The 22,038-nt window shown below is 51.4% G+C and overlaps 9 protein-coding genes across 9 annotated transcripts; 7 read left to right on the top strand and 2 right to left on the bottom strand.

Moving 5' to 3' along the window:
- Positions 1-304: 304 nt before the first annotated feature.
- TrAtP1_006812 (uncharacterized protein) lies at positions 305-1,471 on the top strand (the record flags this gene model as incomplete). Its single annotated transcript, XM_066113277.1, has 1 exon — positions 305-1,471. One exon carries the CDS (start codon positions 305-307, stop codon positions 1,469-1,471), a length of 1,167 nt encoding a protein of 388 aa, XP_065969363.1.
- A 2,782-nt stretch (positions 1,472-4,253) lies between these two features.
- TrAtP1_006811 (uncharacterized protein) lies at positions 4,254-6,307 on the top strand. The gene is made up of 3 exons (XM_014082543.2): positions 4,254-4,638; positions 4,705-5,365; positions 5,436-6,307. The coding sequence occupies exons 1-3, from the start codon at positions 4,512-4,514 to the stop codon at positions 6,022-6,024; spliced, it is 1,377 nt and encodes a 458-aa protein (XP_013938018.1). The 5' UTR covers positions 4,254-4,511; the 3' UTR covers positions 6,025-6,307.
- Positions 6,308-6,458: 151 nt separating this feature from the next.
- Positions 6,459-9,304, top strand: TrAtP1_006810 (uncharacterized protein). The gene is made up of 2 exons (XM_014082367.2): positions 6,459-6,633; positions 6,698-9,304. The coding sequence occupies exons 1-2, from the start codon at positions 6,546-6,548 to the stop codon at positions 9,058-9,060; spliced, it is 2,451 nt and encodes an 816-aa protein (XP_013937842.1). The 5' UTR covers positions 6,459-6,545; the 3' UTR covers positions 9,061-9,304.
- A 616-nt stretch (positions 9,305-9,920) lies between these two features.
- Positions 9,921-11,861, top strand: TrAtP1_006809 (uncharacterized protein). Its single transcript, XM_014082368.2, has 2 exons — positions 9,921-10,483; positions 10,560-11,861. The coding sequence occupies exons 1-2, from the start codon at positions 10,246-10,248 to the stop codon at positions 11,051-11,053; spliced, it is 732 nt and encodes a 243-aa protein (XP_013937843.2). The 5' UTR covers positions 9,921-10,245; the 3' UTR covers positions 11,054-11,861.
- Positions 11,240-11,606, bottom strand: TrAtP1_006808 (uncharacterized protein; the record flags this gene model as incomplete). Its single annotated transcript, XM_014082369.1, has 3 exons — positions 11,240-11,287; positions 11,363-11,511; positions 11,588-11,606. The coding sequence occupies 3 exons, from the start codon at positions 11,604-11,606 to the stop codon at positions 11,240-11,242; spliced, it is 216 nt and encodes a 71-aa protein (XP_013937844.1).
- On the top strand, positions 11,839-12,373 carry TrAtP1_006807 (uncharacterized protein). Its single transcript, XM_066113276.1, has one exon. The coding sequence runs from the start codon at positions 11,955-11,957 to the stop codon at positions 12,249-12,251; it is 297 nt and encodes a 98-aa protein (XP_065969362.1). The 5' UTR covers positions 11,839-11,954; the 3' UTR covers positions 12,252-12,373.
- TrAtP1_006806 (uncharacterized protein) lies at positions 12,374-13,452 on the bottom strand. The gene has a single exon (XM_066113275.1). It carries the CDS (start codon positions 13,074-13,076, stop codon positions 12,618-12,620), a length of 459 nt encoding a protein of 152 aa, XP_065969361.1. The 5' UTR covers positions 13,077-13,452; the 3' UTR covers positions 12,374-12,617.
- Positions 13,453-15,296: 1,844 nt separating this feature from the next.
- On the top strand, positions 15,297-16,770 carry TrAtP1_006805 (uncharacterized protein; the record flags this gene model as incomplete). Its single annotated transcript, XM_066113274.1, has 2 exons — positions 15,297-15,303; positions 16,583-16,770. 2 exons carry the CDS (start codon positions 15,297-15,299, stop codon positions 16,768-16,770), a joined length of 195 nt encoding a protein of 64 aa, XP_065969360.1.
- Positions 16,771-16,817: 47 nt separating this feature from the next.
- On the top strand, positions 16,818-22,034 carry TrAtP1_006804 (uncharacterized protein; the record flags this gene model as incomplete). Its single annotated transcript, XM_014082371.2, has 3 exons — positions 16,818-20,207; positions 20,279-21,893; positions 21,973-22,034. The coding sequence occupies 3 exons, from the start codon at positions 16,818-16,820 to the stop codon at positions 22,032-22,034; spliced, it is 5,067 nt and encodes a 1,688-aa protein (XP_013937846.1).
- Between the last annotated feature and the right edge of the window lie 4 nt (positions 22,035-22,038).

The following is a 22,038-nucleotide window of genomic DNA, read 5'->3' as shown; positions in this document are numbered from 1 at the left end:
GGTGCCCAAATCCGCCGATGCTGCCTCGCGCCTGAGCTTGGATACGACCTCTACTGGAGATGAGTTCTTTGACGCAGAAGATGCCGGCGCAAGCGTTGTCAAGATCGATGCTAGCGACGACGAGACGCACGAGTCTGAAGCTGAAGGCGATGATGCCTCATCTCACGATGGCTCGTCCATCTCATCTGTGGAGGAAGAGGAAGTGCGTGGGGGCGCCAATGCGCTGTTCCCAGTCAAGCCAAAGAGCCTTGCTCCTCTGCCTCTTGATGTCGCTGTTTCCCGCAGAACTGGCATACCGCCTGCCATGGTTTTGCCGCCCAGTCTGATTGCGTTTGTCCGAAAGAACGTCGGCAAGGATCTCAGCACTATTAGCATGCCAGTTTCAGCAAACGAGCCGATTTCTTTGCTACAGAAGATTGCCGAGCAGTTGGAATATGCGCAGCTTTTGGACCAGGCTGTCAAGCGTGGATCGGTAACCGAGCGACTGCTGTATGTTACCGCCTTTGCTGTTTCACAGTTTAGCAGTGGTCGTGCCAAGGAGCGAGCCATCCGCAAACCGTTTAATCCTCTGCTAGGCGAGACGTTTGAACTGGTGCGTTCGAGCAAGGAGACCCCCGGAGGATTCCGATTGCTCGTGGAGAAGGTTCAGCATCGGCCTGTCAAACTGGCCATGCAGGCCGAGTCAGCTAGTTGGTCACTTTCTCAATCTGCCGCCCCGGGTCAGAAGTTTTGGGGTAAAAGTGCCGAGATTACGACTGATGGACGTGTCAGAGTTGTGCTCCGTCTGCCAGACGGATCTGACGAGCTGTACTCGTGGAACATTGCTACCATGTTTTTGCGAAACGTGGTAATGGGCGAGAAGTATGTGGAGCCTGTCGGGACGATGAATGTGGTAAACGACACAACCGGCCACAAAGCAGCCGTTGAGTTTAGAAGCAAGGGCATGTTTGGCGGAAGAGCCGAAGATGTCCACGTGGAGACATTTGATTCCAAGGGCAGCAACACGGGCAGCGGATTGACTGGCACCTGGACCGGAGGACTCAAGACAGCTGGTCCCGGGAAATCAGGCGGTGAAGAGATTTGGCACGTCGGCAGCATGGTTGACAATCCTGCACAGACCTACGGCATGACGGCATTCGCAGCCTCGCTGAACGAAATCACGGAGATTGAGAAGGGCAAGCTGCCGCCAACTGACTGCAGATTGCGACCTGATCAGCGTCTTGCCGAGCAGGGCAACCTAGACGAAGCCGAGATTTGGAAGGTGAAGCTTGAGGAAGCACAGCGAGCCCGCCGCCGTGTCACGGAGGAGCGAGGCGAATCGCACAAGCCAAGATGGTTCGTCAAGGCGGACGAGTCTCCGGAAGGAGAGGAAGTATGGAGGATCAAGACTGGCAAGGAGAGTTACTGGGAGGAGCGTTCCCGCGGCGCCTGGACCGGCGTCGAAGAGATATTTAGCACGCCTGAGGAGTAGAGCTTTTTTCCCGGGCAATGTTTTTGCTCCCATTGGATAAATAATGGCGGTAGAAGCGGTTCGTTTTAGAGACCATAAGCTTGTTTTTCTTTCTTGCTTTCCTTCTTTTGTTCTTTTCCCTTCTCCCTTTGACTGCTGGGAAATTTAAAGAATTAGATTATAAAAGGGCGGGATGGATATCAATATGAAGTATGAATGTTATGACCTCTTATGACTTGCAATGCTGCTACACTATTTGCTTTTCCTGCTCAACCTTTCTTGTGTGATTGCGATGCCGACTGGTAAAGCTATGGAGCAGAGAGAGAGGACCAGAAGACTGCTTGATACAGGGCGAGATAAGGAGTTGAGTTCTTGGCAGATCGCAATCTGGATCTGGAGTTGACGAGGAGAAAGGAGAAGGCGTAGATGCCGGTGATGGCAGATACGGAGAAATACCTAGGTAGTTGCATTACTTTCGGAATCATGGATGTTGTGGTTGTTTGAAAGCTACAAGGTACCCGCCAATCCTGCCAAGGGGTGCGAAGAAGAAGAGAGAATCGTTAAACAATTAGCATACATTTCTTAACTTTACATAGGCACCACAATAACACTACAGTGGCGTTTACTACTGCTACTACTGCTAGTACCAGATAACTTTTCCTTTACTTGACAAAAAGCATTAATATTTTAGACTTGCATGTGTGTTTTCATCTTACGGTCCCTATTATTCTTCGCACCCCTTGCCTGCTTGCACTCCAGGGAATAGAGAGATAAGGAGAGAGCAGCTGCTCGGTTATCCCCGTATTATCTCTGGGTTTTATCCATGATGCGTGTGAAACTTGATTTTGAAATCGCAAGTTTCTTCACCGGCATTATTCCAAGAATCCGATAGGAGATTAATGGAGATGCAAGGTTCCCAAGGACTATGTATGCCCCAGCAGCCCAGCTGACAAGCAACAGCAAGATCGTCACGCCGATTCAAATTTCCGCATCTCAGAATGTCTCGAAAAGAACAACGCAAAATCGCCGATCCAGAAAAAAGGTTCGGTTAGAAAACCTAGCGGCATTAACATTGGCCAAACAAGCTTCTTTAGAGTCTCCAGATCCCAAGAGAGCTTGTTTCTGAGTGGCGAGTGGCAGCGGCAGCGCTGTGCCGGGCGGGTTGTTCATGCAGCAGCTGGAAACGCACGAATGTGGTGATGGCCCCTGACGATCAGAAACCTGGAAGCTTTATTGTGGGTTTTTTGGGACCAGTGCGGGTGAAAGCTCCTAGGGTGGCGGCGCATGTTGGGAATGGAATCCATGGCATCTGATTTTGGTTTTATTCTAAAATTTAAGGTGAGGGATGCCGAGCCGGAAAGGACGTTGGAAACGTTCCGGCAGGATGATGCGATCGATGGTCCAAGGCAGGGCCTCGCCTCATAGACCCAGCACTTGGTGGCTCGGTGAAAGAATCGTCTCCAATGTGATTTTTTACAGTCGGATTGCTGCATTTTATTGGCAAACAGCTATGTAAGCTAAGTCGTCTAGCTGTTCTCCAAAGGCCTCCAGCCCTCCAGCCCTCCAGCCCCCCCGTAATTCGCTCCTCGCTCGCTGAGAATACTGCTCTATCCTCGCATGTACTGAAATCTGCTAGCCAGATCCAAGCCGTATGGCTTCGAGATGCAGACACTGGAAGGTGGATTCCGAGAGGGGCGCTGGCAGGGGTAATGCGGGAACATTTAACCTTGGAAGTCTATTCTAAGCCCTCCAAGCCTCCACTCACGACGACGACCAAGTTTCAAGTTTTGGAGCGTCCGCCTATCAATCGTCACGAAGACGCATTGAATCAGACTTGCAAATTTGATTGTATCTGGATGGGATGCTGGTTAATAGGGCATGATGATTCACTGTATCGAATACATTGCAGGTGTCTGTTTATTATTTCCATGTATCTGGAGCGTCTTTTCGATCCGTGAATAAAAATGTGCAGTGCAAACGAAGCTATTAAAAGAACAAACAGCTCAACAACTTGTGGAGCAATGACGATCCATACATGTCACTCACTGTATACGCAAAATGCAGACAACAGACTGGTTTTCTTTTTCTCGTGTTAGCCGCATCTCGTCTGGTTCGTAGCACCAACTGGCGATACGAGCGAGGGTATCAATCGCAAATAGACTTTGGCATCGCGCGCTGGAGAATCCCATAGTCGATACGCCACGCTTCTTGGAACAAAGGAGCATGTGTAATTGAGTTTTCTGTTTTTAATGCACTTGAGGCAGCTTTCCCTTACTATTATTGGCCTATTTCGTCCACAGGCACACACACAGGCAAAAGCTACCTCTCTGCTTCTTGGTCCACAGAAAACACGAAGCCTCCGCGCAGTGTCTCACACTGTCTGCCTATCACAACCTCGCCATTTCACCGTCGCCCGTCTCTCCCTACCGTGACTGAACTGTTTAGTGATTGGTAGCTCAGCATGGCCAGCTGGTGGTTTCGAAGTGGCGCCGGTCAGTGGATCATGCAATTCGTTTCCATGTGGGTTTTGTGTGCGACGCTCCCGGGCCAGTTGCTGGCGGCTTCAGTGTGCGCAGCAGTAGTACCTGGTAGCATCAATCAATGAATGTGCTACTGGGCCAGAGCGATGTGATGCAGCAATGGAGATCAGTATTCCCCAGGGCCCGCTAAAGGGCGCAGAGCAGTCCTTCTCGGTGCGCGCCCAGGCGTGCATGTTGTGGTTTCTGGCATTAAATATCGAGGCCCTCCATTCCAGCTGCCCTTCTCCTGCCCTTTTCTTGTCTCCCTCCTCCCTCTTCTTTCCCAAACATCCTCTCTTTCCTGCAGAGCCTTTTCACTCGTTTCTCAAATCCCTCGTTAATTGGAGCTTCTCGCTTCTTCTCCTTCTTTCCCTCCTTCTCTGAATCTTCGCTGTTAAAACTGCCGTATAATTCTCCATTTGGCCTCTCGGGTTCAATCCACTCCTTAGCAACTCATCCATCTATCGATACATTTTGCCTGCGGCTTTCCACAAAGACTTATTACATCTGCGCCGTTTCATACATCAGCAATTGGCACCATCATGAAGGGATTCGCTTTTCTTTCGGCCGTTGCCGGCCTCAGCGCCGTCATGGCCTCTCCCACTCCATCCACCAACAGCCCTCCGTCCAAGAGAGCCTCGCTACCCGTCGTTTCGGCTTCTGGAAATGGTAAGTGGGAATCAATCATAGCTCACAACTGGATCGATTAGAACGCATGTATTAATAAATCGGTAGCTTTCTGGGCTGATGGCAAGCGCTTCTATCTTCGCGGTATCGACTACCAACCTGGTGGTTCTTCGGGCACCTCGGACCCCTTGGCCGATTCCAAGACCTGTGAGCGAGACATCAAGAACTTCAAGGACCTTGGCGTCAATGTTATCCGTGTCTATGCTGTCGACAACTCCAAGAACCACGATGCCTGCATGAGCGCTCTCGCCGACGCTGGCATCTACCTGGTCCTTGATGTCAACAACCCGGGCTACTCCATCAACCGCTCCAAGCCCGGACCGTCCTACAACACCAAGTATCTCCAGAGCATTTTTGCTACGGTGGAGATGTTTGCCAAGTATGACAACACACTGGCTTTCTTCTCCGGCAACGAGGTCATCAACGACGAGCCTGGAACCGATGCCTGCGCCCCGTACATCAAGGCTGTCACTCGTGACATGAAGAACTACATGAACTCTCAAGGACTGCGCAAGGTTCCTGTTGGATACTCCGCTGCTGACGTTTCTTCAAACCGCCTGCAGACAGCAATGTACATGAACTGCGGCAGCGACGATGAGCGATCTGACTTCTTTGCCTTTAACGACTACTCTTGGTGCAACAGCGACTTCAAGACCTCTGGCTGGGACCAAAAGGTTAAGACCTTTTCTGACTACGGCATTCCTATCTTGTATGTATACAACTACAGTTGACTCGCCCTCTAATGTTTCAGAACAGCTTTGCTAATGATTATTCGTCAGTTTGTCCGAGTGGGGTTGTATCAAGAACCGCCCTCGCAAATTCGAGGAGCTGTCTGCCCTCATGAGCGCACAGATGAGTGCCGTCTACTCTGGTGGTATCATGTATGAATACTCCAAGGAAGACAACGACTACGGCATTGTTACTATCGATGGCGACTCCGTTTCCAAGTCGGACGAGTACGCCCTGTTCAAGAAGGCCCTGGCTGCCAACGCTACTCCTACTGGTTCCGGTGGCGCTGCCAGCTCTAGCAAATCTGCCCAGTGCCCGCCCAAGGCCTCTGGATGGAACGTTGACCCCAGCTTGGTCCCCGAGATGCCTTCTCAGGCCAACAAGTACATGAAGAGCGGCGCCGGCTCAGGTCCTGGCCTTGGCGGTGATGGATCTCAGAATGCTGCCGATAGCGGTACTGCCACAGCTAGTGCTACAGCAGGCACGGCATCTCCAACAACTGGAGGTGGTTCCAAGTCCAATTCTGAAGAATCCGACAGTGCTGCTGCTTCTCTCATGCTCGGCCCTATGGACAAGGCGCCATTCATCGTGTCTGGTTTGGCTATGGTGTTTACTCTGTTTGGTACTCTTCTTTTGTAAGGTCTGAATGAGTTTGGGATATTTGGGTGATTTGAAGTTCACTATGTTTGGCGATTGGAATGATGGGGCTCTAATTACGCCGTTATAGATCGGGACGTTCCCCAGGTGTATGGTATGAATGGAATCCGGGCTGAGCCGTAATGTAAAGGCCACCCGGGTCTGGGTCTGGGTCTGGAAAGGCTGGACAGGAGTGGGAGGGATGATAATCTTACAGTTTAGGCTTTGGAGCCATTGTTTATACATGCATCGCCTTTTTTCTTCTTCTTAGAAATCATTTTGGTCATTTGTATTGCAGCTGCAGTGATGTTTACATGGCTGTCGACTCTATGCTTACGTATCTGATACATGATTTGTCGGATTGTTTGATTGGACAGTATCCTAAATACGTACCACACGAGAGCCTCGTCAAATGTTAGGCAGACATTGGACTGTAGCATTAGGCCATCTTAACGTCTACAACCTCACGTCACATTCCATAACGCTTCAACGCATATTGACTTATCATTGGAAATATTGCCAAAATGGAAGGCTCGCGCAACTTTTCAGGAAATACCGTTGGAGATAACGCGGAAGTCATCTTGGGCAATACTCAAGTCACGGTTAACACCAGTACGCTCTCTGACTGCATGCTACCTATTTATGACTTGAACTAGCAGGCTTAATAGTACCACAGCTACCTTGGACGACGACAGGATTTTCCTGCAAGAATTCAGCCAAATCGACCCTGTTTATACTAAGAAAGACATTTTGATGCGCAAGGGTCCTTTACTACGGGATACATGTCGCTGGATACTCGATCACGAAGCCTTCAAGAGATGGTACTGCACTCGACCGAAAGGAGTGTTGTGGATAAAAGGCGATCCTGGAAAAGGCAAGACAATGCTACTATGTGGGATTATCGAAAAAATTGAAGAGTTCGAACAGTTTAAAATTTCAGAACGCTGGAAGAGCTTGAAAATTTTCAGAACGCTTGAAGAGCTGGAAGAGCTTGAAAAGCTCGAAAGGCCCGCAAATTTCTCAGAGTTCAAAAAGTCCCAACATTTTGACTTTGAAGAGAACACAAATGTTGAAGGTTACGAAAGGTTCGGAGGACTCGGGCTTCTTGAACAACTTGGAGGAGAGCCCGGAAGGCGGAAAAAGTTCGAAAAGTTCGAAGAGCACGACATACGTTTGCCAAGCGACCTTTTATACTTTTTTTGTCAGGCTACAGACTTTCGAACGAATACCGCAGCCGCCGTCATCCGAGGGCTGATATTTATAATGCTTAAACCACGTCCGGCACTCTTGAAACTTGTTCGAGAGAAGTATGGAGACGGACCCAAGGGACAGCTGATCGGAGATAAAGCACTGGCTATCCTATGCGATATGTTTGAAACCATTGTTCGGGCTCTAGGTCGCATCGACGAGTACTTTATCTGTGTTGTCGACGCTCTTGATGAGTGCATTGAAGATTGCGACCATCTACTGAATCTTATCATCAAGACAAGCGACACTGTTCAATGGCTGGTTTCAAGTCGAAGTGAGAAACATATAGAGAGAAAACTCACCGAAATTTCACAAAAGGTTGATTTGGAGTTGGGACAGAACGCTGAACAAGTCTCTGTATCTGTCGACATGTATATCAATCTTCAAATCCAAGAAATCTCAGCTATACAAGACGATGAAGACCTTCAATCTAAAACATCAAAAATTCTCAAAAGCAAGGCCAGTGGAACCTTCTTATGGGCAGCTCTCGTCATAGAGCAGCTACGCGACACAGATCATTGGCAAGTAGAAGACGTGTTGAAAGAGATACCAGAGGGACTGGAAAGCATCTATTGCCTACTACTAAATCGAATCGATAAGCTGAAAGCCAAAGCTCGCGAGGCCTGCCAGGCACTGCTCTCAGTGGTGGCCACAGCCATGAGGCCTCTTCATCTTACGGAGCTACTTTTATTTATCAACGCTCATTGGAAAGATGACAAGCGCTTCAAAACCTCATTTCAGCCGCGAGATATACGAGATATGGCAAAAGATTGTGGATCTATCTTGTCGATCAGAGGTGGCATTGTTTATTTCGTGCATCAATCTGCCAAAGATTATATAGTGGAAGCTGCGGCTCGTCTTATATTCCCGATTCAGCATCAGCACTACAAAATGTTCGAAATATCACTGGACGTAATGTCCAGCAACCTCACATACAACATATATGGTTTGACAAACCCCCAAATATACGTCGATGACATTTCCCACCCTACTGTCGATCCCTTGGCCTCGTTGAGGTATTGCTGTACATTCTGGGTTGAGCATCTGGCTCAAGGGTTTGAACACTTTGAGGATGGCTCAAGCCTCCACTCGTTCCTCACGGATAAGTTTCTTTGCTGGGTAGAGTCCCTAGCTCTCAAGCGCAATTACATTCTGCATACTTTGCCTGCTGTTCAGAAACTCAAGAGGATGATTGATAGCTGTTGCGAAAGTGGATCTATGAAGCCGCAAATTGGGCATTTGAGGCAGTTCCTTGATGATGCTTGTCGATTTCTCACTCATTCTACTACGTGGGTGCCTCATTGGCCTTTGCAGCTATACTTCTTGGCCATTGAGTTTGAACCGGAAGACAGTGTCATAAAAAAGACCTTTAACCAAACCGTACGTGATAGGTTCGGCTCTTTGCCCGCTGCCTTCCAAATGTTTCAAATGCGACAATCACCTTTGCAGCGGCGAGCCATTACTTTTACTAGCAAGCTGGACGATCGTTTTCTTCACCACTATTTAATCTTCTCTCCAAGTTGGTGTCCACTGCATCTGAAAAAAACGCGCCCCATCCTCACATATTGGAATATGGAGGAGAAATGCTCGGAAGATGGCGAGGAAGTTGATGAGAAAATGCCAAAGACTACATTTCCAGGTTTGGGCCATCGTATATATGTGCCTCGCGAAGGAGTCATGGCATCGCGAGGCTTCCATAGCTACTTTAACCAAGAGAGTCTGGACCTCAACCGGGGCCCATATCAGGGCCACGGTTTACATGTTGAAGATCCTTATACTTATCCTGGCTAAAGACGTTAGGTACAGTTCTGTTATGGAATGGCGCGAGGTAGGTACTTGGCAAGAACAGTTACAATGAGTGAAGTTAGGAATAAAGAACGGGCCCAGGCGTTATTAGGTTAATGAAATTGAACACTATAGTATCAGAGAAAGTATCAATCATCGACATGTCGCTGTAGCTACTATGAAAAGTGGTGGCGAGAATATATGTATTGTTAGCCAAAAAGTTATCCAACATCCCAGCTCTATTATCCAGAAGTCCAGTTGTAGCTTGATACCGCGATGGATTTAAGGGCTCATAAGTTATCCAATTGCTATATGTATCAATTGATCTATTTTAAAGTAATAGCAGCAGCTGTGGCAGTAATGGCAGCAGTAGCCTAGGTAAGTACCTATAGCTAGAGTGCTGGATAGTAGAATTGGGGCGCTAGATAAGTTTCTCCTGAAATTATTGTATTGATGAGCCTGAATTATAGCATTCACTCCCAAATCGAATACTGCGGTGGCAATAAGTAACGGATCCATGGATGTTTTATGAAGCTAGAAGCTGAGAATGAAGGCAAATTTTAAAGGACAGAGGTGATTTACCAGTCAAAGACTCCGATTTCTCCAGCTTTTGCTGCTGCATACAATCGACAGAGAAAGACAAATCAATGTAAGTATTGGAGTACATCTCTACGGAAATTTTCATGGGATAGACAGCCTGAAAGTGCCGTGGAAACTACAGCGATTCGGTATGGATACCAACGATCAGAAGCCCGCAATCCCCAGATTATTCGGCACGGTTAACGTTGGCGTTGGCCCCACCTAAACGTTGTGCCTCGGCTTCGCTGGAAATGGTGACCTGGAACTTGCTAAAATAAGCAGAACATGTTGTCGACAATTCTGAATCACTAATCTTTTTTCTCACTCTGGTATCGGTGATCAGTTATATCTATCAATTTAACTTGATCTGTTATCATTTGCTACGCGAAGCATATCTTGCGGTATCTACGGCTCCTTCATTCGTTCATCCCTACACCGAGACTCGTAATCCCAACAAAACACCACGAATAGCTCTCAAGATGTCATCAGCGACGGAATCCCCCCCTCGCGGCCTACAGCGCCTACAAGTTCTTCACAATAACCGGCCCCAAGCCACTCGTAGCACACGTGCAGATCCAGCGGCCAGAGAAGCTCAACGCCTTCTCCGAGCCCATGTGGCTCGAGTTTGGACGCATCTTCCGGCAGCTGAGCGAGGATGCCGATGTGCGGGCCGTGGTGCTGAGCGGCGCGGGCGACAAAGCGTTCACTGCTGGGCTGGACGTGCAGTCGGCGTCTCAGGATTCAGTGCTGAACTCTGATGGGAATGATCCGGCCAGGAAGGCGAAGAAGATTAGGGCGCACATTGAGGAGTTTCAGAGCTCTATTGGGGCGCTGGAGAAGTGCGAAAAGCGTAAGTTTTAATAGTCTCTTCTCTTTATGTGTTTGTTCTATCTGAAGCGCATTCTCTGACATGTCTACTCTAACAGCGGTGATTTGCGCCATGCATGGAATTTCCATCGGCCTCGCCATCGATATTTCCTGCTGCGCCGATGTCCGCGTCTGCGCATCCAACACCCGCTTTGCCGTCAAGGAGGTTGACATTGGTCTCGCCGCTGACATCGGCACGCTTGCACGTCTTCCCAAGGTCGTGGGCTCCAACTCGTGGGTCAAGGACGTGTGCCTGACGGCCCGTGACTTTTCTGCACAGGAAGCCCTGGCGGTGGGTTTCGTGAGCCAGGTGCACGAAGGCAAGGAGAAGGCGGTACAAGCGGCCATTGACATGGCGACGTTTATTGCATCGAAGAGCCCGGTGGCGGTTCAGGGCACAAAGGAGCTGCTGAACCACGCGAGAGATCACAGCACGGCGGATGCTCTGCGGTATACGCAGTTGTGGAATTCGGCGGCGCTGCAGGGAGCGGATTTCCCGGCGGCGATGATGAGCGTGTTGAAGAAGCAGAAGCCGACGTTTGCCAAGTTGTAAAGCATCGGTCGATCGTGGGAATGTCTTGATATTAATGGTAGCGGTTGTATGTATATTGGAATAAACTGCCTGGTGATGTATGGACTCTCTTTTGAGGGAATAAATATAAATTATTTTCGCAAGACGTCTTTGGGATTCGAAATAAGCAAGTTTTGTAGCGTGTGTAGATTGTTTGATATCGACGGCTTATTCGGAACCGGACTCGTCAACAGGAGGAAGATTCTCCTTCAGGCGCTGCAGAAAATTGTCGTGTGAGCAAGAATTGACAGGAATAAAGCGAGTAAAAAGGACATTAGGGTTCCATCATACGTCCTCGAGTTTCTGTTTGAGCAAGTGAACCATGTTTTCCTTAACCACGACACGTTCCTCGTCCAAATCCTCGATGATGAAGTCGTGGTTGACGCTATCGATGTTAACGATGATGGACTTGATGGAAGGATCGCACTCGATCAGGACGCCTGAGCACGAGACAAGAAAGGTCAGTGTCTGGCTAAGAGCAGAGTGAGCAAAAGGCAAAATGGGCGAGATGCCTACCTCTGATTGCGCGGGGCATGCTGGGCAGCTGGTGGTTGATTCGACGGAGTTGAAAGATGGCGAATCGAGGCAAGGCTGCGCTAACAAATGGATGATGATGACGAGCGCTGGAGAGTTCTGGTGCTTTTGGTCCAGTCTCTGCACATTTGATTTACGGCGGGTCTGGCGGCTCCAGCCCGTGGCTTTAGCGCCCGAGAGACGGGTGGGCCTTGAAGGCGCCGGCGAAGCTTCTCCGGCAGATATACGTGTATCTTTAAATTACAGTTCAAGAGAGTATGACCAATATCCATATGGATATTCCATTTTACAGCATGCCAATGACTCCATATGGACGTGTTAATCGCCGACAGCCCCGTATTCCGCAGCGATGCTCCAAATTCAAATCACACATAGGCGCCACACCTTGGTAGGGCTGTGCTGCTCCGCTCCCAAAGGATCCCGCCAGGTGCTCACTCCCAACAGCGAGCTTCACATAAACGGCTCAATTGCAGCTAGACCGAGCAGTAGGTGCCTTGCCTTGAGCCTGGCTGACTGCCTTGGACTCCCTTGGCGCATGACGGCTGACTGGGTCGTTGATACGACTCCCCCCGACGTGACAAATTCGTCGACAGCAGCGACGGTTGATGTGACTGGCTGGCGAGTGGACTGGGAGCTGCGAGCGTAATGCTGCGAGCGTAATAATGGATAGATTTGGGGCTTTGAAGAGTGGCGTCTACGTAGGTTGACGTTCAAACAGCGGTATAAAGGCATCCCGTCACCTCGTTATTGAGTAGTTTTTAGCCTCACCTCTCATACCTTGTACATGTATTTTGAGCGTTGCCGCATGTTTTAACCTCGAGATAATTCTCATTCACCATCTGCCCATTCTGTTGACTCCTTTTATACGAGGAAGTGAGCCAAATCTGAGACTGAACATAGCGAAATCTTTCGTGCATTTATCTGGAGAGCCGCCCGCCAGCTTGCTTTCGGCGCAACAGGCGCGAACAACACGCATATAGTTGACGACCATCATCATGCCTCAGTTTTCAGATCAGCACTCGCCGAACAAGCCGACGCGACCGTTGACATATATAATCATTCCCATCCTCGCCCTCTTTGCCGTGTTCTCGGTAGTGGTATTCTTCTTCTGCATTCGCCGTCGCAGGGCTCGGGAACGGGAAACCACCATCGAGTTGGGCCGAGGCCGGTGGGTGAGACGTGATGGAGTCTTGGTCTGGATGAGGCGAGATGGAACAATGCGGAACTCCAGACGCAATCCATCGGGAGGCGCTGATTCTCCCGAAGGACTTAACGAACTGGGAGAAGCACCGCCACCGTATTTGGTTAGGAAGCTGTCGGCAGAAGGAGAGGTTGTCGCAAGTGAAGGATCGACGGAGCTGAGAGATTTGGAGGAGGGGAGAAGGCCGCCGGTGTACATCTCTGAGCCGCCGCCGGCTGTCACGACAGATTCGAGGAGGACAGAAGCATAGCGAAGACGGCGATTAGACATGATGCAGATGGAGTTGGAGTTCAATGTTGTTCGAGTTTTTGCGATTTTTTCGAAGCGATGTGTAATAATGATTAGAGCTTCTGGGTTTACGTTTCGGACGGCGTGAGAAGGGGCATAGTTTCTGGGGGTTTGGTCAAAGGAAACGAATATACGACTTTACTGATTTTTAACCACAATGGAGGTCAAGATGGCTTGGATCTGGGACTGGCCTGTTCCTGTTCAAGACATATAATACTGTATATAAGAACTGGGCAGGGTCAACTGATGAAATAAGAACTTGTCATACATGTATTTATTCCGGCATATACTCATACCGCCTGACTTGTCTCACTTCACCATGATATATACAAGTATAATATTACTCTCTTCTACTACCCAACGGCTGCATCTTGATACCCGATCAAGGAATCGATACAAACAAAATGAGATTGCTTATAGGCCATGTACTCTTCCGCTATTCGCATCATCTCAAGCTCGCTCTGGGTCAGGCTTCACAGCCCTTTGTGTCGGAATGAATGACTTGCACAGATAATCGGCTAGCTGCCGAAGACGACCGTTTTGAGAGACACAAACGAGCACTGCCGGCATCACGAGTGCTAACCCCGCGCGTCTTGGTGGCGCACATTTCAATCATACACGAAGTACTCGAAATCCGTGTTGCTATCTACATGTAGTTTGTTTGACCAATAGTTCTTAGCGCATGTTGGGGGAAAACGCAAACAAGACTTGCAGGCGAGGAACCTTCAGTGTTAGCGGTGTGCTTGTTCAAGTTCCGGTTCTATTTCAAGTTTGCACAGGGGTTTCTGTCGAAGTTGAGAAAAAAATGAGACATGCCCTTGTCAACGGGAGGCTGGATAGCTACTAATAGTAGTACTGATAGATTGACCAATTTAGATGTAAGACACCATGAATTGGTCATCTTTTATTGGCAGACATAGTTTAATTTGATGGAAGATGAAAAAGTGACACATCATGATTAAAGTTTAATGAATTGATCAGTACACTCGCACCTTTCTAATCGTGTCAGACAGCATCTGGGTCACGGCAGGCTTCCGGATATCCTGCCAAATAAGCTCACCAGAGAGACTTTATCTGGTAAAACGAGCCACGGCAGTTCCGGAGCTATGGAAAAGAGGCTCCGGCTGGTAGTCAAGGTAGTGTGTTAGTTTGGAAAAAAATTGCCCCATACAAGTAATCACAGCTCAGTGACTAGCAGCTCACTTGGCCGATCGATCACGATCCGTCGGGCGGTGCCCATTTTGGGGTCCGCTGAAGCCGCAAATGGCAGATGGAGATGGCGAACAAACACTCGCTTCGAACAGTGTTCAAATCTTCCGACGCTGGAGTTCGACCTGCGCCTCAGCCCTACCCTATTCCATGCGTGCCACGAACTGCTGGGGGTTGCGGGAGAAGGCGGCGTGAGAAGTGACAAAGATTTGGCAGCGTCCATGCGCAATCGGCAACGAGAGACGACCGACGACGCACGAGGATGGAGGTTTTGAAGCACATCGTACAGCACATCGTACAGCACCGGTGCGAGCCCAGACGAGTGGCACAGGTGCTCCGTAATTACTCGTACTTGCAGCCTGAGCAAGCTAAGCGCTGCAAGCATTTTGGGAGCTGCTTGTTCCCCCCCATGCACATCACACAGATTCCCACTTTCAGCCCTCGGCAGTCCTGCTGGAGTCTGTCTCCTGGTTCGTGTCCCATGTCCCATGTGCCTGGGCCTGGCCGCAGAAAATAACGTCCAGGCTGGGTTAACAGGCGGTTCTGGTTACCCTGCCAGCGACGGCCGATTCAGGTCGCTCCGGCGCCATTGGCGGGTCGCCTTTGGGTTTTTTGGAGAAACGCCATGGCTCGGCTTCTCCATGCTGCCAGGGGTTTGTGGACGCGGTTGCGGCTTGAAGCCATGGGGCGGGAAGAAAGTGTCAATTAGCAGCAGCACGGTATCACAGAGTAGCGAGTACGGCAGACGCAGAGAGGGCACTACATCATGGTGACTTCAACGATGTCCCAAGATGGCATGCAGATGAGGGAATAAGTACCACGGTCGATGTAGGCATGCGTGAGCTGAGGCTGGAAGAGAGAAGAGCGACACGTTGGGCGTCAATGGACACAACACGGCTCTGCTTTGGCTGTCAGCTCTGATTCGAGCTCTGCTCTCCTATTTCAACCCCCTCAAGCTGACGATCGGCCATTGGCTGGAAACGCACGCGAATAATGCGTGGTAGCGCAAGCTCGTGCAATGGCGCTGCGCTGTATCACCAGCCTCGTCTTTTTTTTTTTTCTTTTCCCCTACTGCGCCACCACCCGCCTATCAGAGGCGCAAGGGGGGATCGTTGATTGATTGATCGATAGTAGATACATAGTAGAGAGAGGGAGACAGAGAGAGAGAGAGACAAGGGAAAAAAAGATGGCTGGTGTTTCTCCATAGAAGTTGAGAATATCTTGTTCCGCGGTTGGCTAGCTCTGCGCTCCATGTACTTTGCCCGCGCTCTGTAAAAAGAAGCATCGTCTGCTCGTTGGATGCATCACGCATGCATGTACCCTCCATGTAACCACTTTGCTCCTCAGCAGGTACCGCATACCTCGTGCCACGACCCAATCTGGCGAGCAGAGCAAAACCGAAGTCAGCAGCACTCATCCTCCAGTATAGGCATAGCCGTACAGGCAGTCGACGCCATTACAGCGTGGCTAGCACACCCGTTCAGAGGGTCCAGCAGGCGGCACCACCCACCCTGGCCCGCCCGAGCGCCATTGGACAGGCGCATCGGCAGCGCCAACTCATCAAGCAGAGGCCCCAGCCCGCTTCTGGACAATAACAAGGCCTCAATCCATCCCATCAGCTGCGAGTCTCAGGTCGGGTCCTCTCCTCTTCCTCCTGCTTGCATATCGCATCGCCCACCTGCGCCCACCTGCGTCGCCTCGCGTTTGCTGCGTTTCCCGGGAGAAGAGAAAAAAAGAAGCACAGGAAACGCGAGAGAAGAAGCGGCCCTCGGTTCACGGGCATCTTATCGCATCGCATCGCATCTGCTCATCTCAGCTCGCAGCCGCATTTTGCAGCTCACCGACAGGCTCCTCTCCGTTTTGCTGCTCCTCCGCCTCACTCAGCTGGCTGTACATACATATTACCTCATATTCCCACATATTACTCCCACATACTACTGCTTCCTACACCAGCTCATTGCTGCCCGCACGCCATACATACTTGTGCGCTTTTCCAGGTACAGCTGGCTGGGCCTGCAGCAACTCCCCTGACTCTGCAGCTCCTCTGGTCGCTTTACCGCTCCGGCGCCTGAGCTTTGCCACTCTTCAGCTGCCAGCTAAAAAAGCCTGGCCCTGGCCCTTCCCGATTCCGCCCTCCCTCTTTGGTTCCTGTGAGTTTCTGACATCCAAACCCACCTGCTCGGGCCCATCTCGAGTGGCCCATCTGGAGATTCACTTTCTCTTCACCTTCTTCGCTCCGTTCAATCTCTGTGCCCGTCCATTTGCTGACGTCGGTCAAGGCGCTCGTCCCATTCTTCGCCAAGCGTTTGGGCCCTGTTCCGGATGTCTGGATATTACTATTATTTATTCTAATATCTCTTCCTCAACCTCGCCCTTGGTCTTCTTTGACGCGCCCCTTTCCATAAACTTTAGGACATTCGCCTTTGAGGAGCTGAGCTTTCCCCGCCGCGCCCACGCCCATTGTTAGCGGTACGACGTTAGGAGGCAAGGATACCGATTGCCTCTGTGCCTAACATGAGCACCGTCAGTAGAAAAAGCCTCCCGCTGCCTGCCCCGACCGAGACCGACGAGACAGAAACGCCCACGGAGCTTACCGCCGACATCTCCAGGCTTGGTGACGAGAAATCGGGCTATTCGATGGCCGACGATAGCACCGCTCCCATCTCCAGTCGCGCTCGCGGGCACAGAAGCCATCGGTCTCAGACATCGCTGTTGATCGAGTACTTTGAAGGCAGCAGGACAGGGAGCTCGACCAGCCGCAAGCCCAGCGTGCGTGTGCGCCTCACCCCCTCCACTTCCAAAAGGGGGAAGAGTAATCACAACATCCAAGTGACGGAGACAAAAACTTCCCGCAAAGGTTCGCTGACTCGACGGATTCCCTTGGACGATGGCGTCTCATCCCGCGAGCACGAACTGCTCGGAGCCGACGATGGCCATAGCGTGACGTCGTATGCTTCGGCCACCGAGGAATCCACTGTCTCACGAAACCCCATTGACATAGAGATTACTCAGGGCCAACAGCAGCAGCAGCAGCAGCAACGACGGCGCCGCCCTGCCAGCCCATTGATTCCAAGTAATGAGAGAGAGTCCTCCTATCCGCCAGGAAATGGCTCTGAAATCTCAGCCATCCCCACAGACAGCTTCCTTGATGGCTCTCCCGGACGCGAACTGGGCTCGGGAGAACATCTCGAAGAGACTGTAGAGGAGCCCAAAGCTACTAAAACCAAGTCAAAAGATCGCTCCTCATCAAAGGCGCCATCAGACAAGTCCAAGGACAAGGGAGAACGCAAGCGGCGGTCAAAGAGTCGGGCTGGAAGCATCAGTGAACCCCCCCCTGAGGAGGTCTACACGTCCTCACGACGTCGCTCCAGCAGAAGCCGCAACCCGGAACCACCAGCGCCACAATTTTCTGCCGTTGACTCGAGTGTCCTGTCGTCTAACCTGGCCCCAAGCCATCGCTCCATGGATACTCGCTCCATGCGCTCTGGCGCATCGAAATCTTCCATCAACAACCCCAAGTTGCTGGAGACGGTCGAAGATGCCATCCGGAGATTGATCTTACCGGAATTGAGCGCTCTTAAGCGGGAACAAAGCAAACGAGAAGGCCGGCGGGCGTCTTTTTCTTCATCTGCCTCTAGAGAAGATATTGCATTGGACCGCAGGCGGTCTGCAAGTCAAAAGCCCGAGCCAGCCAGAGATAAGGAGGCCGTGAAAGAGAGCACCAGACACAAGGAGAGACGGAACCGTGAAGCTCGTCACGACTACGATGACCTATCGGTGCACAGTCCTAGCCGAGATTCGCTTGATACCGATTTCCGCGCTCATGATGATGGCAATACTCCAAAGAGAAGCAGCCTGGCCAAGGCCGCACTCGCTGGCGCCACTGGTGCAGCAGCTGCCAAGGCTTTGTCCGGCACAGCAGACGACTTATCCGAAACTGGAGGCGAAAAGAGGAGGCGCAGAAGGAGAACCGAGTCCCGCGCCAGGAGCCAAAGCCTTGGCCGTGAACGATACGCGGAAGAATATGATGATGAGGAAGAAATGCCGCCAGCGCCGCCAATGCCCCTCATGAGCGAGATCAACCCCTCAGAGATGACGCGGACTTCAATCTTGTCGGCAGAATCTGACGGGCTGCACTCAGCCACAGAAGAAATCGCTCCGTTGGCGGACCAGCAGAGAGACATGGCTTCGCCTTCGTCAACGCCCACTCCTTCTAGAGCGTCTGCAGATATACCCCAGGTGCTCGGCAGGACCCATGCCAATGTGTCACAAGGCGACCTGACTGCTCTACCACGTGGCAAGAAGGAATACGGTCAAGGCGTGGAATATGAGACGGACGAATTCGGTAATAAGATCCCCATCGGAAATTTCACCTACGATGGAGATCCTCGCGACATTGACCAAGGCGAAGATCCAGACGATGGCTACGACGATGGCTATTACAATACGCAAGACGTTCCCCCGCCTCTGAGATATGTCCCGTACCAGGCGGGCCTGCGTGGCTTGAGCCCAATTCCCAGCGTGTCTGGCTTCACAGAAGCTGATGGAGAAACGCCAAATAGGAACTCACGGGGTGACGCGTATGGATCCATCAAGTCTCATCGCTCGCTGCAGTCTCTTGACTCTGTCCCTGGCAACATCGATGCGAGTCAAAGAGGCACCGTCTACTCTGACAATTCTCAGATGGGACAGACGGCTGCAGGAAAGGCTGTCCGGCCGATTGCTGCTACCCCAAACATCTTTCATCCAGCCATTGCGGCTGAATCTGCCGTCGCATCCCTGATTGATGGGTCAATGCTTGACCAGTCTGTCCTAACTGGCGTCTACAGCGGTGCGGGAGATTCCAATCTCTCATACGATGATCGACTCAAGCTTCAAAGCAGCCGGGGTGTCAGTCCAGATAAGCATTCTGGCCTTGATCATCAAGATTATGAGGACGACCGTCAACCAACTCCTGGACAGTCTCATGGATACATGGAGTATGAACTTGATGAGAATGGACGCAAGGTCCCTCGCACAAAATACCTCCAGTCCCCCACATCATCTGAAGCCGCCATTACTGCAGGCGCCGTCGGCGCTGCCGCTGCTGCTCTCAAAGCCGCTCAGGAGAGAAAGCAGGCCACCGTTGAGGATGTTACCGACGACAACTATGAGCCGGCCGGCGTGTTCCGCAACAAGTCATTCAAAGAGCGTGCTATGGAAGGCTGGAAGCCGCGAAACACTCCCACTCATAGCTTGGACAGACTTGATTATGAGGCTGCGCCCCAGTTGGACGCCAGCAGTATTCCCGATCAAGACAACCCCATGCCTGAGATTGGCTACATTGACTCAGAGTTGCAAACCAACCCTTCGATTCTGAACGAAGACATTGTTCCTGGCATGTGGTCTGGCAAGGCAACACCTACAGAGTATGGCCAAGTCATCCCCAGGTCCAGGTCTGATGAGACAATGAGAGATACCCACCTCGACGATGCTGCCCGTCTCAGCCGAGAGCCAAGCGGAGAAGTTGACGAGTGGCGGAGAACGTCTGCGGAGCGGAAGCGTGACACTCTGCTCACCAACCCGTATGAGGATGCCAGCCCCATTGTGAACCCCGAGCTCAACGACAACCTTCTTGGCTCTCGTGGTCTGGGTTTCAGCACCGGTAGCCCGGGCTTCAAATATGATGAAGGATACATGTCCAATGGACCTAACCGAACTCCCGATGCTGAACCCAAGGGCAAAGCTATCAATCTCGCGGGGCCGTCCAAGTTTATGGGAGGCGAAGATCCATTCTACGCATCTCAGGGCAACCGCGCTCTTAGCGGCATGTCCCAAGGCATGGCCTCTCCATTCTACGATGCTTCCACGGGTGGAGGAATCGATCGCATTGAAAACAAGGATATCGTTGCCTTGATGCAACACGTAAGTTTCATCAACAAACAAGAGTCTAAACTCTGTGCAACGGAATTGCTAACATGATTATTCCCTTGTAGCTCATGGTCCGCGATGCCCAGCGAAGCGCTCGTGACACGGAAATCGTTGCTCTCCTTATGAACGCTGCCATTGAGATGCGCAATTCCTTCCGTGACTTGAAGGAGCTTGTTGAAGAGACCAGCGATGACGTGATCTTTGCCAACTCTGAAAACACTGAAAAGCTCCAAAAAGCCATCAACGGACCAAGACCTTACCCTGGCTCTCGCTCTGTCCAAAGCGCGTCCATTGCCACTGTGGATGAGATTGCAGTGAAGAAGAAGAACTTGTGGAAACGCGCTCTCCAGGGCCTCAGTGCCAAGGGCACCAATGATCTCACTCGCATCGAAGACATGCTGATGCAGCTTCTCGGAGAGGTTGACGTTCTCAAGACTCAAACAGCCCCGCCCATGTCTGCTAGGGTCTCTACCAGCGGTGCAGGGCAGTCATTTGACAACCTGCAGCCGGAGGGGCAGTACGAGCACGACAAGGGCTATGAACCTGAAGGCAACTCAACCACTAGTCATGGTAGCCAGTCTCAATCTCAGGGGCAGCGTAAGTTCTCTGATCACCGCATCGACACGGTGCCCGAGCACGAGGATGAGTATGAGTATGATCACCCTACTCCGACCGCGGAGCGAACTCAGATCATCCCTCCGGTGAGCCTGAGCCCCATGGATCGCGAGATTCACCGTAGCGGCTCTGTCCCTCCAGACGGCGCACAGCACGTCTCTGACCAGGGCTACAACCAGCCGCACAGCGCTGACAACACCCCCCCTCGGAGTGACAAGGGACGAAAGGGCAAGTCGAGCAGCACCAGCTGGTTGCCTAAGATTTCCCGCTGGTCTGGAACGACAGCATCTACCGTAAGCAAGGCGCTTCGTGGCAGCGGCAAGAAGGATGCCAAGAATGACGAAATGCTGCAATCTCGATCAGGGTCAAGCATGGCCTCGCGTGATGATCTCTATCCTCTCGACACCTATGGTGACGAAAGACTTCCGGGCGGATTCCCCGAAGCACGCCTGGCACCGCCACACGAGATTCATCACGAATCGTCAGCACCAATTGTGCCCAATTTCACCACGCCAGAGGATCCAAAGTACAAGGCGCACCGTAACTCGCTCAACCTCATGCACCCTCAGCCAAGAACAGGCCAGACAGAGCGATTCCGAACCGCCCTGGAGCATTCTGCTCAAGACTTCGATGCCCCGGCGACACCCAGATCTGCTGATTGGGGAGGCTCAATGAACAGCCTGAACCGCCTCAATGGCAACGCTAATGAGCGATATGGAAACGAGGGCGGTGATTACTGGCCTGCTGCCTTGCAACAACAGGGCTCTGCCCCAGCCCGGCCGCCCAAGGAGCCCATGAACGGCTCGACTCAGCAGACATCGCCACGAGGTGCACGAGTTTCAGCGCTGCAGAAGGGCAGCCCCTCGGGTCCTCAGGGCTACGAAAGCGGCTATGCCAGTGGCACCGGCACTCATCCTAGCCAATACAACAGCACCAGCCCCAAGCCAGAGAATAAGAACTTGAATGCTGCCCTTGGCATCCCATCGCGTAGGCCTAGTGGCCCGCGAGCAATGACTCCCAAGAGTCCAGATGATGTGGCAAGAGAGGAGAGACGGCGAAAGAGAGGTGCGTTGTGATGGTCCACATAATTACTGCTGTTGACTCGGAAATGAAGAGAGTTTGCTAATATTTTCTAATTTTACAGACACGTTTGGCAGCATTAACAGCCACATCAGTCAGGTCAGCGAAGAAACGGACACGTTCTAGGCGA

The sequence above is a fragment of the Trichoderma atroviride genome, chromosome 3 (assembly GCF_020647795.1).
Source record: "Trichoderma atroviride chromosome 3, complete sequence".
Lineage (NCBI taxonomy): Eukaryota > Fungi > Ascomycota > Sordariomycetes > Hypocreales > Hypocreaceae > Trichoderma > Trichoderma atroviride.
Note: the sequence above shows the minus strand (reverse complement) of the source record. Positions and strands in the feature narration are given on the sequence as shown.

Excerpts from the sequence above, each read along its gene's own strand:
- TrAtP1_006811 (XM_014082543.2), top strand. The coding sequence starts at position 4,512 with ATGAAGGGATTCGCTTTTCTTTCGGCCGTTGCCGGCCTCAGCGCCGTC. Across the intron at positions 4,639-4,704 it reads CGTTTCGGCTTCTGGAAATG|CTTTCTGGGCTGATGGCAAG; the intron begins GTAAGTGGGAAT and ends ATAAATCGGTAG. Across the intron at positions 5,366-5,435 it reads GACTACGGCATTCCTATCTT|TTTGTCCGAGTGGGGTTGTA; the intron begins GTATGTATACAA and ends ATTATTCGTCAG.
- TrAtP1_006809 (XM_014082368.2), top strand. The coding sequence starts at position 10,246 with ATGTGGCTCGAGTTTGGACGCATCTTCCGGCAGCTGAGCGAGGATGCC. Across the intron at positions 10,484-10,559 it reads GCTGGAGAAGTGCGAAAAGC|CGGTGATTTGCGCCATGCAT; the intron begins GTAAGTTTTAAT and ends CTACTCTAACAG.
- TrAtP1_006807 (XM_066113276.1), top strand. The coding sequence starts at position 11,955 with ATGCTCCAAATTCAAATCACACATAGGCGCCACACCTTGGTAGGGCTG.
- TrAtP1_006806 (XM_066113275.1), bottom strand. The coding sequence starts at position 13,076 with ATGTCTAATCGCCGTCTTCGCTATGCTTCTGTCCTCCTCGAATCTGTC.
- TrAtP1_006810 (XM_014082367.2), top strand. The coding sequence starts at position 6,546 with ATGGAAGGCTCGCGCAACTTTTCAGGAAATACCGTTGGAGATAACGCG. Across the intron at positions 6,634-6,697 it reads TCAAGTCACGGTTAACACCA|CTACCTTGGACGACGACAGG; the intron begins GTACGCTCTCTG and ends ATAGTACCACAG.